The 13,597-nt window shown below is 41.5% G+C and overlaps 1 protein-coding gene across 8 annotated transcripts in view; it reads left to right on the top strand.

The window, feature by feature from the left end:
* Positions 1-13,597, top strand: part of FAM107B (family with sequence similarity 107 member B) — a 128,084-nt gene that overhangs the window by 104,978 nt on the left and 9,509 nt on the right. For 5 of the 8 annotated variants that reach the window (XM_061582298.1, XM_061582292.1, XM_061582295.1 and 2 more), the window contains one exon: positions 5,628-5,811. In XM_061582298.1, coding sequence (XP_061438282.1) covers positions 5,684-5,811 — 128 coding nt within the window. In that variant the 5' untranslated portion in view covers positions 5,628-5,683. Of the gene's footprint in view, positions 1-3,199; positions 3,328-3,684; positions 3,705-5,627; positions 5,812-13,597 lie in introns of those variants that run through there. The other 3 variants (XM_061582296.1, XM_061582294.1, XM_061582299.1) reach the window with 3 other exon arrangements.

Raw genomic sequence — 13,597 nt, 5'->3', positions numbered from 1 at the left:
CTGCATGATGCCCCAGGTTGGGGTTGGGGAAAGGGGGTCAATTCTCCCATTTTGCCCAGAGTTCCAAAGAAAGAAACGAAGTGGTGGCGCCCCCTTCAGTCTCTGCTGTGGGATGCTTAACTTTCCCACATGTGCAGGAGGGAATGGTAGTGAGTGAATGGCAAGAGGAGGGTTAAGCCTCTACTTGTTTTAACATTGGGCTTGCAAGCGTAAACAAACTGAATTTGTAAACTGGAGCAAAAATTGTTCAGATACGTTGTCATTTGATCAAACCCATGTACCATGGTAACCATCTTGGACGTGTGTTTCTTTTTTCTTACTTACATGCATTTTCTACTTCAGTTACTACTGGATGACACTGTAGCGTTGCATATTAATGTATTTCTAATTACTTTTTGGGAACAATAGTCATGCAAATTACCTTGCCATGTTTATTTCCCAGGGGGCAATCATTTTGAGTTAAGTGATTCTTATCGCTGCATGTGTCCCCCCCCCCTGCTATGCATGGTTTCAAGTTTCATAAATGATGTCAGTGCTTGCTGTAGGTTATTTAGTTAAAGATGTATTTCTACAATCACTTGTATTTTAGAAATAACTGCTATGATACTGTGATGAATCCAAGTTCACAGGGCCATGGCTAGGTGTGTGGACCCTGAATAAGACCTCTCCTTTTGAACACTAATCCTAGCAACATTCCTCTTTCACTCATGCTCTTCCTCACCTAACATTTAAGGTTGTTAACTGAATCCTCTCTCTCCACACAGAAAAGCCAGCTCTTTTCCAATTAGCAGCAGATCATTTACAGAAATGAGCAAGTGGACATTTCACTGTATGGAAAGCTTAACACAGTTAAAATTACTTTCATCTAGCACCACCTCTTGCATCTTTTATGGGTCAAGTCTTCAGACAAACACGACTCTGTATTGGATTTGTAAAAGCAAAGCAGTCTGTATGTGGTCAGAGGCACTATTATCTGTTCTGACTCCAAATGAGCTGGCAGATGTCTGAAGAGCTTAAAGGGGTAGGTAAATGTAATGGCTAAGTGAGCCAAATGGTCATGCACAGTGACAAGTGAGCTCTGTGAGCTCCAGGCCACTGCCTAGCTCTCCCCTACTCCCTATAGCACTGTCTGTGAAGTCCCTGCTCACCAAGACATAAGTCATAACTTAAATATTTACCTGCGACTGGATCATGGAACAGCTTTTAGTGTATGTGTCTTCTACATATGATAGCTTTGAGCTACAAAAAGTAAATTGTTGGGGGGGTTGTACACAGCTTAAAGAAACACACTGGAAAATGTTCCATTAGAAAACTTTTTGCCCCATATCACTGGTATTTCCCAGCTAAGGATATGCATGATTTTAAATATTTTACTGGCATGGTACTAGATGAGTTCATTGCTGATTTAGTACCTGTGACCTACTGTGGAAATATTTTTATCTGGAAAATAGAAATAATTAAGATACTCTTCTGACACTATTGTTGTGCTCCAGGGTGGATTCTCCCCCTCCCCCCCCAGCCATTTAGATAAACACATTTTCCTCTGCCTTTCCCACTGGCATGAGTTAAACTCAAGGCTTCATACCCTGCACTTCCGTAATTAACAATTCCATTAACTGCTGGAGTTATTCCTGCCATGTTTCCTAGCTCTAACAGGGGTGCCCAGCTGACCACACTTGCCACCACTCTAATCAACAGAACATTCTGTGATAATCTTCTGATTTTATGTTTCAGGCATGGCTGGCCTAATTGCATGTTGCTTGCCAGGCTTCTAAAATTCACCTTAGTCTTCCCCCATTAATTCTATAAGGAATTGGGTGGATTTGTGAGAAATGCCTCCTGCTACATAAACGAGCAGATAAACAATAATTAACAGTAAACATTTGTGCTGATACTTGGTGATTTAAAACACTTAGCTCTCTCTTGCAGGTTGCCTCAGCTTAGGGTCTTACAGTCTTAATGGAAGCCTCTGTTGCTTGAACTATGGGTTTGGCATGGCATGGCGTAACTGTCCGGTACTTAATGGGCATTTATGCACATATGTGAATAATGATCTAATACTTATGCATATGCTGTCTTGCCCCTCTTGCATTAGCTTCTCCCTCTACAGTTGGAAGATATGATTGTATGAGATTCACAAAGTGCAAGAGGAATTCCTGGGTGTCAGAAAAGGAAAAGCATTAATTTCCACATGTTATCATTAGTTGGCATCTTGATGTGCATCTTGAGGCTAAAATGACTTTCTGCACTTGAAATATAATGTTTAAAAAGCATATCTCCACCAAGTAATAGAGATGTGCAACTGGAACTTGTTCACCCCTTATGTGGGAGATCACCAGTCACTGCTTCAGATACTTTATCAGAAGTATGGAAAGAGAATGCATACATTATTTCCATGTCCTCTTTCTTGTGTTTTGTACATCCTGTCATCTTTGTTCATTCTTCAGCTCGTCTAGAAAAAACAATGTTTTCACCCTCAAGAGTTTACTTGGTAATCTAGACATACAAATTATACACACATAGCTGTTGTTCCTTGTATCTATAACTATTTATTTATTTATTTATTAAATATATATCCCACCCTTCCTCCCAGGAGGAGCCAGGGCGGGAAGATACTTAGCAGTTTATATAGTGTTTTAGCATGCTCAAAATACTGCTTTATCTTGTAATCCTTACTAAAACTTTGTAAAGTAGGTTGGCATTGTCTCCATGTTGCATTGTGGAGAAAGTGCTAAGAGGGAGTTGGTCTCCAGTGTGGTAAGATTCAAACTGGAGATTTCTTCTCTCTTCCCCCCCCCCTTGGAGATTTCTTAATTTGTAGCTATATGCCTTCATAGGCAAGATACATTTATATAGTCAGAATTTTCTTTGATATATTTGACAAGCTGGCTTAAGGGGAGACATATGATGAACTCAGCCCAACAGAAATGAGTTTCTTTTCTTCCCCTTCCAGCCCCCTGCGTGCTGCTGGAACAAATTTTGGTGTGGTGATGGTGCGGCTGCAGGGGGAAAAGAAGTAGATGCTCTTAGTATTACACTGAATCTTACCCAAAATTTCCTCAAATATTTTGATGTAGACATTTGTGTTGGAATGAATGTGAATAGATTCTGCAAGCCCTTTAACATGGAAAGAGATGTGTTTCTAGCTTAATAATTAAACTGGACTGTTGGTTCTCTGTTGTTGACATTCCTTAAATAACCATAAGTGAAACCACACCTGCTTGGCTTAACTGTGGCTGCAATCTCTCTGCTTTGGTGAGCTGTTATATGTTGCATTGTTTTATGTTGAAATATCTGAAACCCTAAACTTCTCCATATGCTAAATGGGTGGGTATTTCATAAGCTAAATATATTTTTTTACCATTCAGAGACTTTCATACTGTAAAATGTTTACTTTTTAAAATGAGTCTGTACATGATTATTGTAACAGGAAGTTTTACTGCCTGCTTTAGTGATTTTTTTAAGTGTTGAAAGAATTTGGGAAGCACAGAATAAGGGAATTGGGATACTCTTGGGCCAACTAAATATTTTGCAAGTGTCAAAGTTTCAGAGGTGCACCTCTTGGACATTTTGGAACACAATGCTTGGGCTATTCGGTACCAGTTTCACTTTGCAGGAGGTGAGAGCTTATTATTAAACCCCAGGACTCTCAGAAAGATGATTGAAGGCTCGTGGTTCTTTAAAGTCTACACTACAGGATTATAGTAAGTCATACTCAAGAGCAGACCCAAAGAAATTAATGGATGTCTCTTTTTGTAAAGGCTTTTTGCAATGTCTGAAGTCACTCTGAAATGAGGCCTGCTTAAAATAAAAAAAGAATGAGATAGAATCCCGAATAGTAAAATGTTCTTCATTTTATTTTACCCTTCAAATTTTTAGGAAAATTTTTAGGAAAGGTGTTGGCTTCATTTCAAAAGAGCCCATGTTTTTGGCTTATCTAAGAAATAAAAATACGTTGCTCTGAGATCATACTAGTACCTGTTCCAGCAAAAAGAAATAGCCAATTTTGTTAATGAGTGTAGACTGAGATGATCAGTGGCCATGCCAGTTGCAGAAGCCTAACTATGTAACCACTTGTAACATGTTGGTCATGCAGGCTAGTCTTGGGCCATGCAGTTAAGATCGGTGCTCCTAGTCTTCTGCTTCCCTCATTTCTGAATAGCTACAGAGATAAATTGTCATATCACTCTTAAGCACTCTTGAGGACCACATACTAATGTCCCCTTCATGGCTATAAGCAGCATGGGACAAACTTTTAATGGCCTCCCAGAGATCTGATTCCAGCCAGCGTCTCGTAGGACCGAGACTGGTAATTGACCATAGTGAATCATTCATTCATAGGATTGAATGGTACCGTCCAGTAGGTGGGGGCAACTTACTTACTGTTCTGAAGTTTGGACCTAACCTAGTTTTGGTTCTAGTGCAGCAATAAGTATTAGTGCTTGCAGGCTAGCACTCTGGTTAATGCTGAAATGCTTATGCCCCATTAACACAGTTATTGCAGGGCTATAAAATGTTCAATCAGTACCAGCCTGTTCTTTTTACAAAAAATATGGGTTCTAAATGGATTTCTAGCAGCTGCTTGGTACTTCCCCCTCCTTAAACTTAGCATGCACATTAGTTGTTTTTAGAAATGTATAGGTTGAGCAGGTATTGTGATAGATGTAGAAGGACACACAAAAGTAGGCACTCCTTTCACCACATACTAACCACAGAACTCCTGCGCTAGAGGCTGCTTTTCTGTAGAAATCTTGTATCTTACCAGCCAACTCCATAACCAGATTGGGCAACCCAGTTGGCCAGCCCTCTGTGCAGGTGGGTGTGACCTGATCATCCAAATGGCCAGGGAGATGCTCCCTACTATACTAAGTAGGGCTAACAATCCATGGCCAAGCCTACTAAGGGTTTTCCTACAATGACAACAAGATTGTAAGGCATGTTACTGTTTTTAAAGGGTTGGAAGATGGATAATTTTAATAAGGTATTTTGTGTACCAACCAATTTCATGTCAAATATTCCATGAAGCCAAGAGCCAGTGCACTTGTGGCACAGGCAGCCTTCCTTTTGCTCTTGTTGTCTGATGGTAAGGGCACAAGGGCCTCTTGTTCTGCAGGCTTGTAGGGGTCAGGGACCACACACACCATGGACTTTGTTTAGTGATAGGCATCCTCTCCTCCATAGTCTTCCATCTCCACTCTCAATTGAGCCACATGACCTAGCTTCTTCTACCAGTCACCTGCTGTAAATACTTGCATATAACTGAAAGGAATACAGGATTTGGGAGGAAGCCTCTGGCAAACATAAACACTTACCATTGTAGCATACCCACAAGTGCCTATGGTTCAAGATTACCACAGAGTCCATAGTATTCGCTGTGGGGAGAAGGGATCTCCATGTGGTCTGGAATAGTGCTCAGTAAACTAGGGGAGGCTGGACTCCGGAGCATTCAGAGGAAAAGTGTTTAGCATAATCCTCTGCCATTTGTTCCCGCTTGAATAAATTAATTTTTTTTAATGCTTAACTATTTAATAGGTCAAGTGGTGGCCCTACCAATCCCAGGGGATCTTTGTGTAACGTTTTCTTGTTGCTGAATTAAATTGAGTCAAGATGTTTTCTGTGCCTTACAGATAACTTAAGTGAGGATTCTGAATTCAGAGAGCCATCTCTCATTCCAAGAAATATCATGGCTGAACCAGATTACATAGATGAAGACAATCCTGAGCTAATTAGACCTCAGAAACTAACTAATCCTGTAAAATCATCCCGGAATCATCAAGACCTTCATAGAGAGCTCCGCATGAATCAGAAAAGGTAAGGTGGTAAATTCTGCATCTAACACAACTTTGATTTCCATCAATGAACAAACAAGAACCTTAATCCTTATACTTTGGAGCCAGTTCATATGTTGATATGCACATGCAGGACTCTTTTTGTGATGGTACTCCACAGAACAGAGTACTGACACATCGTTTTTGGCTGCCCATGGCAACCATTGGGTGCTGGCACTGACAGCACTTTCATCACGGTATGCATACTGGCACCTCATTTTTTTACCAAAAAAGTGCTCTGTGTGTGTGCGCGCATGCAGCAAGATTTGTATTTGTAGTGCAGGAAAGGGTGCCACAAGCTTGAGGGATGCTATATTTTTGCACAGGCCTTTTAGGTAAGTTGGGAGTAAATCTGATTTAGCATACTATTATATGCACCCCATTTCCCTGAGCTGTGAAAAATTCCAGGGGGCACTGTGTACTTGGGTTGATTTCATTTAGAAGGAGGGACCGCTAGAGACTTGGGATTGTATTCATCTAAGTCCTATTCAGAATAGACCTGTTGAAATTAATGAACCTAATTTAGTCATGTCTATTAACTTCTTTGGGTCTATTCGGAGTAGAATTAGCATTGAATACCACCCTTGCAATATTTTGAATTTATTTGCAAATATACAGGATGAGCCTAGGTGGAGGCAGACACCTTGAAACACTAAACTGCAATTCCACTGCATCATTAACATCAGATCCCCCAAAGAGGCAGCCCTTCAAACTTAGAGCTAGCTCTCTCACACTGCCTCTTCTTGATTCTATGGTAAGTCTTTCAGTCAGGCACACAAAGTTACATCATGCTTAGTTGGGAGGGAGAATCTGCATCTTCTACCTGAACATTGCAAAATGGTCCCTGTATCAAGAAACAATTTTCTAACACTTTAGCTCCTATTTAGAGACATCACATCAATATCCTCGGCTATTAACTCTCCTTTGTCGAGTCTAAGACTCTTGCCAGATACTGCTTAAGGTAGCGATGGTCTCCATTTCTGCCATAATCGGATTTGCCATCAGATTAATTACTATTTCTGATATTCTCTATCTTGGCAGAGAAAATTTTAAAGTAGCAATGTTCTGTGCCTGGCTTCCGATTCATTGTTGTTGTTTTCGATTCGTTTTTTTAAATTCGCTTTGAAATCATTGATAGTATGAGTGATAATTTTATCTATCTACTTTCTATGTGAGCTCTTCAAATGTGTATTCCATTTCACTGATGTCAGTGGAGTGTTGATTGTAACTGACAGACAGAAAGAGGCAGAGGGGGATTGAGGTGTTGATTATAAGCAGCAGGGGGAAAACACTGAATTGATTATCTGCCTTAATCTGCTCTGCAATGCACTTGAAAAGGAATGTAAACAGGCAATAATTACAGAGTTCAGAATAAAGATCGATACCAGTGGAGATTCATGAATAAATAGTGATTATAATACCAATACTCTGCAAAGCAAGAAATAACAATTGAAGATTAGAAAAATGAAAATATATCAGAGGAAAAAGGAGTCGGATTGTTAACAACCACCGGGGGCCACACTTAAAAATGGAACATAAAAAATGAGAGGATTCCATCCCTATGATGGCAAACCCACAGTGATAGTACTGTTCATGGATAACAAAATCCAGAACAATACACCTTCAGATGTATCTTTAAATATGACATGGAATATTTCTAGTCCCAGTGGTACGTGTTATCTCATAAAACAATCAGGGCAGTATTCTATGGAAAACAGTCTGTATTCTCCTGCCTTCCTGGCAGAAGTATCTCCTGTTTGCTATATTTATACACAAAGAAGCAATCCTGTAGGGAAAGGCTGAAGAGACCAATCATGTTGAGAGTATTTTCAAGGGAAGGAGAGAGGTCCAAAGTGTAGGAGGTGGCACTCCAACCAATCTTACCAAAGAAGTATATGGGGGTATAGATGAAGGTAGATAAATCCATGAAATTCTGGGATTATGTAATCCTTCCCTTTATGTGCTTATAATTTAGTTTCATGGAACATACAGTGACCTTATCCAAAGTTAAGCTTCTTTAATAAAGTTTACTTCTGAAGCAGCCTGTTGGCTGTTCATGAAATTGATAGTCCTGTAAATATCATCTCAGTTGTTGTATGGTATGCATTGTGTTGCTGTGGACTGCAGAATTATTATTATTATTATTAAATTTCTTAGTCACCCATCTGGCTGGTTATCCAGCCACTCTGGGCGGCGTACAAAATAAAACATACAAATACATTAAACATTAAAAATCTGTTCAGGTGTGGATATGCCTCAAGGAAGGTGCGGAGAGACGAGACACTTTTAGCTACATCAGCGCACATATCCCTGTCTTCTCCCGCATCCCTAGAAGATTTTCCAGCAGGAGGGCCTCACATGGATGGGCTCAGCTCCATGACTGTCTCTAGCCTCTTGCAATTCTGCTCTGTTGGCAGGGAGGTGCATTCAACCTCCATATGCTGACCTATAGCTCCACACAATCACTAGTGACCCTTCCTAACTAACATTTGAACAATCAAGTTGATAGAAAGGCGGCACACAATAATCATGAATTACTTAAAACCAACGCTAAATGTTCAGTGGGGCATATTTCTGTTCTTCAACTCTGGGTCCCCAGATGATGTTGGACTACAACTGCCATCATCCTGTGCCATCTTAGCCAAAGGTCAGGAATGGTGGGAGTTGAAGTCCAACAACATCTGAGAACCCAAGGCTGAAGAAAACTGTTCTAAAGTGTTTAATAACAAAGACACTTATTTTCCCCCTTGATTTGTGATCAGAATGTTACTAGCATGTTATTAATGTAATACACTGTTTTATAATAAGGGGGTGAGGTGGGGTGTAAAAATATAGTCTAACCTATTACATGATACCCAGAACAAGTGGATTCTTGCCTATTAATCTTCATGCCCAGCGTAACATTACCCCCCCTTTCTTTCTCTCTATACCTCAAGATTGGTCAAGTTGAGTAAATCTTCTTATCTCCTCTGTTTGTCTGAAACTCTTCCCAAATGCCTTATTTCAACACACAAAGTATTACCCAAAGGAGTATGAAGAGTACACTCTTTTCAGTGCCAACATATTCAGAGAAAGTTGGCAGTGAGGTATGCCCTGCTTTTTAATTAACGGGATTAAACATCAAAATCCGACTACCACCTAGGGAAACTATTTTAAATTTCATTTTTAATTTCAAAGCAGATTCAAGTGGAACTGAACTACATCCACATAATAGCATAAAGCCCTTTAAAGTAAACTGGGCACATTTTTGTTTCCCCACGCAAAGACATCCAATTACACAGTAAATCTCTCTTCAGTGCTTCCATTTTTCTTATTAACAGCAGAGTATATAATTCTAGATTTGTTTTTGTTTGAAATAGCAGTCTATTGAGAAGCACATTGCAGACTTCTAGTACTATGCTTCCTGTTTAATTCTTTATTTTTTTTTAAGGGAAAATAGACAGCTAAACTGCTAGCTCTTTACAGAGTTAATATGCGGAACACAAAACAAGCCAATTGGTAAAGTTTTGAAATGTGAAACCGGCACATGTAGTTCTGTGTACAAGTAGCATACACCCTGGCATTTCCTTTTATACTGAGGGGCAGGAAAGGTTGCTTGGCATTTTTAGTGCAGAAAAGATGGTAGATTCTAGTAGCTGGAAATCTGAGCTTGGAACTGTGGTGAGCGGTTCTAAACCCCACCTCTACCACTTTCTAATCTTATGGACATGTTGTTGTTGTTTATTGTTATTTAATTAATTAATAATATTAATAGAATTTATATCCGCCCCTTCCTCCCGCAGGAACCCAGGATGGCAATAAGGAGTACTTGCATCCTTGATTAAACTCCAAACCTGGCTACATGTTACAGCTGATTTTGTGGGAAACTGTCTGTTTTTAGATTTGCCGAACAGCCCAACCAACAGGGAAAGCTAGAATGGATTTAAAGCCTGACTCATCACTTACCTTTTTCCTGCCCTTCCAGGGAAGAGATAGAGCCCAAGGTGAATTGAACAGTAGGATAGCTGTTTTCCTCTCTGGCTGGGCTTCTGATCTGGGGACATTTACAGTTTTGAGAATTAATTGCTCCTCCCTCACCAGAAGACTAAAAAGCTGTGGGGAAGCGTCATAGCACAGGGGTAGTGCATATGATTTGCACGTGGAACATCCCAGGTTTGTTTCCTGCCATCCAGGTAGTGTTGAAAAAGACTTCTGTTTGAAACCCTGGAGACCAACTGCCAGTCAGTGTAGACAATACCAAGCACTAATGGTAATTTGGTACAAGGCAATATTCTGTGTTCCTTGAGGTCTGGCCAGCAGCAAGTTTACTGTGACCAGGAAGAAGCTATTATTTGCAGCTTTGGTTGCCCTGGGCCTTTTTCTTCCGCTTGGGAGGGTAGGAAAGCCCATATTTTAAGTAACTCCACCCTTCCCTGCCCCTGTCAGGGTAATTATGGAAGGGAGTCCTTTGGAATTCTAAACTACTTTCCCACTGAGGAATTCTTAGCGTGAGGTGGATGCAGCGCTGCTTGTCCCAGTTCTGTCCTGTGTCCATCTGCTTGTAACACCTAAATGGTTACACCCGTGCACACCATTTTGGGTGAGATTGTAAGAACAACACATACCAAGAGTATACTACATTTCCACTTCCGCTCTGGATCCTTGCCCCTTGTGGCTAATAAAAGCTAGCAGGAATGGAACAGCCGGCTGGGCCAAGGAGGTGATTAATGCCTCTTTACGAGAGGGAGTGGTCCCACTTTGCCTGAAACAGGCGGTGGTGAGACCGCTCCTAAAAAAGCCCTCCTTGGACCCCAATAATTTCAACAACTATAGACCGGTAGCAAATGTTCCATTTCTGGGCAAGGTTCTAGAGCGCGTGGTCGCTCACCAACTCCAGGCTCTCTTGGATGAAACTGATTATCTGGATCCATTTCAATCGGGCTTTCGGCTGGGGTTTGGTACAGAAACGGCCTTGGTCGCCCTGTATGATGACCTCTGTCGGGAGAAAGACAGAGGGAGTGTAACTCTGTTGGTTCTCCTTGATCTCTTGGCGGCTTTTGATACCATCAACCATGGTATCCTTCTGGGGCGACTCACGGATTTAGGAGTTGGAGGCACTGCTTGGCAGTGGCTGTGCTCCTATCTTGAGAATCGTCTCCAGAAGGTGATGCTTGGGGAACATTACTCGAGTCCCTGGGTACTCCAATATGGGGTCCCGCAGGGTTCAGTTCTGTCCCCCATGCTCTTTAATATCTATATGAAGCCGCTGGGTGAGGTCATCAGGAGTTTTGGAGTGCGTTTCCAGCAATATGCTGATGATACGCAGCTCTATTTCTCCTTTTCATCTTCTTCAGGTGAGGCTGTCAATGTACTGAACCGCTGCCTGGCCACGATAATGGACTGGATGAGAGCTAATAAACTGAAACTCAATCCTGACAAGACTGAGATGCTGTTGGTGGGGGGGCTCTCTGCCCAGATGGTAGATGTCAGACCTGCCCTGGATGGGGTTACACTCCCCCTAAAGGAGCAGGTCCGTAGTTTGGGGGTCTTATTAGATCCACTCCTGTCACTTGAGGCCCAGGTAGCCTCGGTGGCACGGAATGCATTCTACCAGCTTCGGCTGGTAGCCCAACTACGACCCTATCTGGACAGGGAGAACCTCGCCTCAGTTATTCACACTCTGGTAACCTCTAGATTGGATTACTGTAATGCACTCTACGTAGGGTTACCTTTGAAGACGATTCGGAAACTTCAGCTAGTACAGAATGCGGCGGCCAGAGTTCTTACTTGGACGAAGAAATTTGACCATATAACACCTATTCTGGCCCAACTGCACTGGCTACCAATATGTTTCCGGGCCAGATTGAAAGTGTTGGTTCTTACCTATAAAGCCCTTAACCTCTTTGGACCGCAATATCTGATGGAACGCCTCTCTCGCTATGTACCGACCCGTTCACTGCGCTCAACGTCCAAGGCCCTTCTCCGGGTCCCAACTCATAGGGAAGCCCGGAGAACAGCAACTAGATCTAGGGCCTTCTCCGTGGTGGCCCCCGAATTATGGAATGCCCTCCCAGATGAGATACGCCTGGCGCCTTCCTTGTTATCCTTTCGGCGCCAGGTAAAAACCTACCTCTTTGCCCAGGCATTTTAAGCTTAATTTTTAATTTTAATTTTAAACTTAAACTGTAATTGCAATTTTTATTTTAATTTGTATTCTAATTTTGTTTTTAAATATGTTTTTATAATTGTATACTGTAATCCACACTTGTTCGTATTTTAAATGTGGTTTTATCTTGTTGTACACCGCCCTGAGAGCTTGTTGCTATAGGGCGGTTTAAAAGTGCAATTAAATAAATAATAAACATTATGGCTAAGGCATGGGGTGGTTTAGGTGGGGTTGCAGTTACAATGTCATCACTGTTTCTCCTGTCAGTAGTGGGTGGGATGTGGATCAGTGCATTGAAATTGAATCCCGATAAGACAGAGGTGCCATGGCTAGCCATTCTTGGGTTCAAGAATTAGGCACATGGCCTATTCTGGATGGGTTGCATTCCAGTTGAAAGAATAGCTTCATAATCTGGGGGCTCACCTGGAGTCAATTGTTACAGCGGATCATGTTTTTAGAATCCCAGATATTTCCCACTCTTAAATATTCCAATAGAGTGAAAGCCCAAGTAGCTTCTGTGGCAGTGAGTGCCTATTCCTGTGTCTGGCTGGTTTACCAACCACAACCATTTCTGGATGGAGATAGCCTTGCCACAGTGATGCATGATCTGGTAATCTGATCATGTTACTGTAGCCTCCCATTGGAGATGCACCTGGCACTGACCTTACTTGAGTTTTGGTGCCAGTTAAAGGTGTGCCTTTTTATCCAGGATAGCCAGCTGCTATTTTTGTATGCCTCACCTGCGCTATTAATGTTGTATATTGTACTATGAATTGTTTAGATAGCATTAAAAGAAAGTTTATTTTATGGTGTAAGTTGGGTATTCTGCTGTCATTCACCCTGGGTGATGAAGGGCAGGTTTACAAATCAACATAAATAAAATAATGCACACATCCTTGCATACCTGCAGTCCAAAAGAGTACACTGGTGGGAAGAGTGTGTGTGGAAGAGAATTTATGCAGAGCATTCAGAAACGAAGGCTATGTGCATACTAGTTGTTTCCAGAGCCGTGAGAATGTTTTGTCTGGCTGCAATTTTGAACATATTTGCCCACGGCTGAATGCATTGCCCTTCCCCACTGCTGGTTAAGACCACCCACAGTAAAGTGTTGGGCTAATCACTGTGTCTGCCCGAACCTACAGCAAAGGGTTTTCATTGGACACACCTGGAGTGGCAGCGGGGTTGATGACCAATCAGTTTTGAAGTCCGTGTGACACTGATTTCAACATAAAACATGCTGAGGCTGCAACTTCTGAGGTTTTGGAATAAAAGAGGGTGGAGTGTGGCTAGCGTCGTGTATCACCGCGTTCAAAAAACAGAGGTGGAGGCACACTGAAGCCAGCACAACTACAAGGGTGTCTCTATCCTAACATACAGTTAGCCCAATATATCTCCCAATTACTTAATTATATGAAATATTTAAATATTAATACAATAAAATATAAGTAATAATTTAATAAAATATTAATGTCAAGTGTTTGTTGGTCATCCCAGTGCCTTTGTACTCATTGGCCGCTATGCTGGAAAAGAGGGGAGCAGGTTTAGTTCTTTCTGAGGGGCTAGATGGAATCTGCCTGCATGTTTTCGTCAGTATATAGAGGCCTGAGTTTTATTTTTAAATCAA

This window comes from Rhineura floridana, chromosome 8 (assembly GCF_030035675.1).
Source record: "Rhineura floridana isolate rRhiFlo1 chromosome 8, rRhiFlo1.hap2, whole genome shotgun sequence".
Taxonomy (NCBI): domain Eukaryota; kingdom Metazoa; phylum Chordata; class Lepidosauria; order Squamata; family Rhineuridae; genus Rhineura; species Rhineura floridana.
The sequence above is the reverse complement of the archived record's forward strand: the minus strand, read 5'-3'. Positions and strand labels throughout refer to the sequence as shown.